Genomic DNA, 3,944 nt, shown 5'->3' on the forward strand with positions numbered 1-3,944 from the left:
GCCTGACGCGGGGCTCGAACTCACGGACCGCGAGATCGTGACCTGGCTGAAGTCGGACGCTTAACCGACTGCGCCACCCAGGCGCCCCGAGCATCCGACTCTTGATTTTGGCTCAGGTCATGGTCTGGAGCCTGTTTGGGATTCTCTCTCTCCCTCTCTCTGTGCCCCTCCCCTGCTCACACTTTCTCTCTCTCTCTCTCTCAAAATAAATAAAATAAACTTAAAAAAAAAACTTTCGATGACCTAAAAGAAACAATACCCCAGTAGCAATGAGCATTCCAAGTGCCCAGATCTTGGTTTCTTTTTATCTTATTTTTATTTTTTATTTCTGTAACGTTTATTTATTTTTGAGAGAGAGAGAGACAGAGTGAAAGCAGGGGACGAGCAGAGAGAGGGAGACAGAATCAGAAGCAGGCTCCAGGCCCTGAGCTGTCAGCACAGAGCCCAATGCGGGACTCGAATCCACAGACTGCGAGATCATGACCTGAGCTGAAGTCGGACGCCCAATTGACTGAGCCACCCAGGTGCCCCCAGATCTTGGTTTCTAACACTACTCTCTAATAAAAGGAACCAGGCTGGGAGAAATGACTGATTCTAGGACTGGGGCAGGAAATATGTGAGATAAACCCGAGGCAGCCTGTAGTACCAGAGTAAGGAAGTGCTCCCAAGAAAACCAAAAATCCCCAAACCAAATACACAGACGGGAATGTGTCGAGGAACCACAGGAGCCAACTGAAAGCACCCTCAATGGCCAAAGATGGAATAATTCAAATAAAATAAAGTAGTATTGGGTTATAGCCCAAAGAATAAAATAAATATCTAGAGATCACACTGATATAATCACATAATGCATAAGCTGGGGGCGCCTGGGTGGCTCAGTCGGTTAAGCGTCTGACTTCAGCTCAGGTCGTGATCTCGCGGTTTGAGTTCGGTTTGAGTTCGAGCCCCGCGTCAGGCTCTGTGCTGACAGCTCAGAGCCCGGAGCCTGTTTCGGATTCTGTGTCTCCCTGTCTCTCTGCCCCTCCCCCGCTCACACTCTGTTTCTCTCCCAAAAATAATAAATACACATTAAAAACGTAATGAATAAGCTGACAAACCAGGGAGAGAAGAGAAATCTCCCATGCAGAATTCCACAGAATTTACATAGATACCTCACTTAAGGAAGGGGATGTACCTCTCCACTCTTTAGGTATGTGCTGCACACAGTGACTTTCTTCCAAAGTATACAGTACAGAGAGGGAGGGGGAAGTAACTTTACAGTGGACAAACCTGACAAACGCTACCTTGGCCCACTATCAAGGCCAACATCAACAGGCACAGAACACGATGGGAGTATATACCTTTGATGGGGTGTGAAGAGAGTTACACCTTACATCTGTGGTCTTCCTCCCCACAAACCCCATCCCAGTCTTACCACAAGGAAAACACCAGATAAATTCCGACAGGGGAGCATTCTACAATACCTGATCGGTCCTTCTCAAAATCATCAAACACAAGGGAAGTCTGAGAATCTGCCATAGCCAAGAGGAGCCTAAAGAAACAGGGCGCCTGGGTGGCTCAGTCGGTTGAGCGACCGACTTCGGCTCGGGTCATGATCTCACAGTTTGTGAGTTCGAGCCCCGCGTCGGGCTCTGTGCCGACGGCTGGGAGCCCGGAGCCTGCTTCGGATTCTGGGTCTCCCTCTCTCTCTGCCCCTCCCCACTCATGCTCTGTCTCAGAAATAAACTTTAAAAAAAAATTAAAAAAAAAAAAGCAGGCCATCTCAGTGAATAGGATCGTAAAAGTTCTCATTGCAACAGCAACAAGATATTTGTAATTACGGGCGTTAACTAATTGTAGTAATTACCTTATGTTATACACATACACCAAATCGTTATGCTGCACATCTAAAACTAATAGTGTTACACGTCAATTATAACTCCAAAAAAAAGGAAGAAAAAAAAAACAAAAACAGAGTACCAGGACAACTAAAAGTAATGTGTCATCCTGCATGGGATTCTGGACGTTAAGTAAAAAACAAGGAAATCTAGTAAACTATGAACTTTGGTTGACATGTATCCCTACGGCTTCGTCAATCCTAACAAATGCATCGTGCTAATGAAAGATGTTACTAACAGGAGTAACTGGGTGTGGGGAAAACGGTAGCTCTGTACTTTCAAATATTTCCGTAAATCTCAAACTGTTCCAAAAGACAAAGTCTATTCATGAGAATGATAACAAGGCGTAGATGAATAAATGAAGGATTTCATTCTTCACCATGGCGACAATGATTAAAACTCCCATCTCGGGGCGCCTGGGTGACTCAGTCGGTTAAGCATCCGACTTCAGCTCAGGTCGTGAGCTCACGGTTCGTGGGTTCGAGCCCCGCGTCGGGCTCTGTGCCGACAGCTGGGAGCCCGGAGCCTGCTTCGGATTCTGGGTCTTCCTCTCTCTCTGCCCCTCCCCTGCTCGTGCTCTGTCTCTGTCTCTCTCTCTCTCTCTCTCGAAACTAAATAAACGTTAAAAAAAAAAAGTTAAAAAACAAACCAAAAAACTCCCATCTCACAGAGCTTTTGTGAGGATTACACAGAAGAATGCACGTGAAGATTCAGCACCAGATTCAGAGAATACGCCACCACATTCTACTAAATCCATGCCATCCACTAGAGGAGCCACAAGCTCTATGTCACTAAATTAATTTATTTATTATGGTACTAAATTTAAATTAAGTAAAAATGAAGAATGTTAAAAATCCAATGCTGTGGTGGCACCAGCCACACGTCAAGTGCCCAAAAGTCACCTGGAGCTGATGGCTACTAAATGAGCGGTGATAAAGAACATGCCCATCGCTGCAGGAAGTTCTACCAAACAAGGAACTAAACAACGAATGGCATAATTACTTGCTCAATTCCTGCGATCCCTCCGCACATGCCATCTTCTCAACCTTCCCCACCTCCCTCTTTCAAAGGGCAACCCCCACATTCCCCATACTCCCCTTCCCCAATGTACTTTTTCTTCTTACCCCTTTCCACCACTTGATGTGGAATCCGCTTCATTTCTTTTCTGTCTCCCCAACTAGCATTGCAGGGTCCAAGGCAGGAGCCACGTGCTTGCTGAGCTCTTGAAACGCAGCCGGTCGAACCTGAGATGGGCCCTACGTGTAAGACATACAAGATTTCAGAGACTTGTGGGGGAAAAGAAAAAAAGGATGTAAAAGACCTCTTAAGTTTTTATATTGATTACACGTAGAAGGAACATCTTGCACAGACTGAAATAAAACACATCGTTAAAAGTAACTGTTTTTAACTTTTCTTTCCCCTGACACAGCTACTGGAAAATTTAAATCACGCCCCTGGCTAACATTGGGGGCTAGCATTTTTGCCTGTTCGCTGCCCATACAAGTGACTGGCGTATAGTAGACACTCAATAAAACTTTAATGACTAACTGCTGAGCTGGGCCTCTGGGAACCCGCTAGCTCCAGTAGTCAACGCTGAATTAAGGCTGACCACGTCCCATGCTCCACCTCCTCACCATACCAGATAAGGAAACTGAGGCCCGCAGAAGTGACGTCAGTCCCTTCCCAACGGCACGTACTGCGGAAACGTCGGGGTCGGGATTCGAACCCGGGTCCTGTCCCCACAGCCATGGCGCGCTGACCATTACTACCTGGCGGGGCGGCGGCGGGAAAGACAGGCGCGGGTCACACAGCATGCGCTCCACAAGGGGCGCGGCTCTTCGGCCACCGCCTTCCGCCGGCCTCCGTGGGCTGGGCCCCAGCCGGCCCCCACCGCGGCCATCGCCGGCCACCCGCGTCTCCGCCGGCCGCCGAGCCCTTCGCAGGCGGCGCCAGCCGGAAGTCCCGCCTCCGCCGCGCGCCCCTGGGCGCCGAGACAGGCACGCCGGCCAATGAGAAGCGCACCGTGGAGGACGCCGGCCAATGGGCGCGCGCGCCGGGGGGGCGTGT

The 3,944-nt window shown here is 48.9% G+C and overlaps 1 protein-coding gene across 4 annotated transcripts in view; it reads right to left on the reverse strand.

Moving 5' to 3' along the window:
* Window positions 1-3,829, reverse strand: part of CCL25 (C-C motif chemokine ligand 25) — a 30,946-nt gene extending 27,117 nt beyond the window's left edge. For 2 of the 4 annotated variants that reach the window (XM_040449728.1, XM_040449725.1), the window contains exons 1-2: window positions 3,517-3,578; window positions 3,002-3,133 (exon numbers count right to left, since the gene is read on the reverse strand). Coding sequence is in view for 2 of the 4 variants with exons in the window: in XM_040449725.1 (XP_040305659.1) it covers window positions 3,002-3,035 (34 nt within the window). In the remaining 2 variants the exon portion in view is untranslated. Of the gene's footprint in view, window positions 1-3,001; window positions 3,134-3,516; window positions 3,579-3,646 lie in introns of those variants that run through there. The other 2 variants (XR_005782972.1, XM_040449724.1) reach the window with 2 other exon arrangements.
* Window positions 3,830-3,944: the final 115 nt, after the last annotated feature.

Source organism: Herpailurus yagouaroundi, unplaced genomic scaffold, assembly GCF_014898765.1.
Source record: "Herpailurus yagouaroundi ecotype Mexico unplaced genomic scaffold, PumYag 200, whole genome shotgun sequence".
In the NCBI taxonomy this organism is placed as follows: Eukaryota; Metazoa; Chordata; class Mammalia; order Carnivora; family Felidae; genus Herpailurus; species Herpailurus yagouaroundi.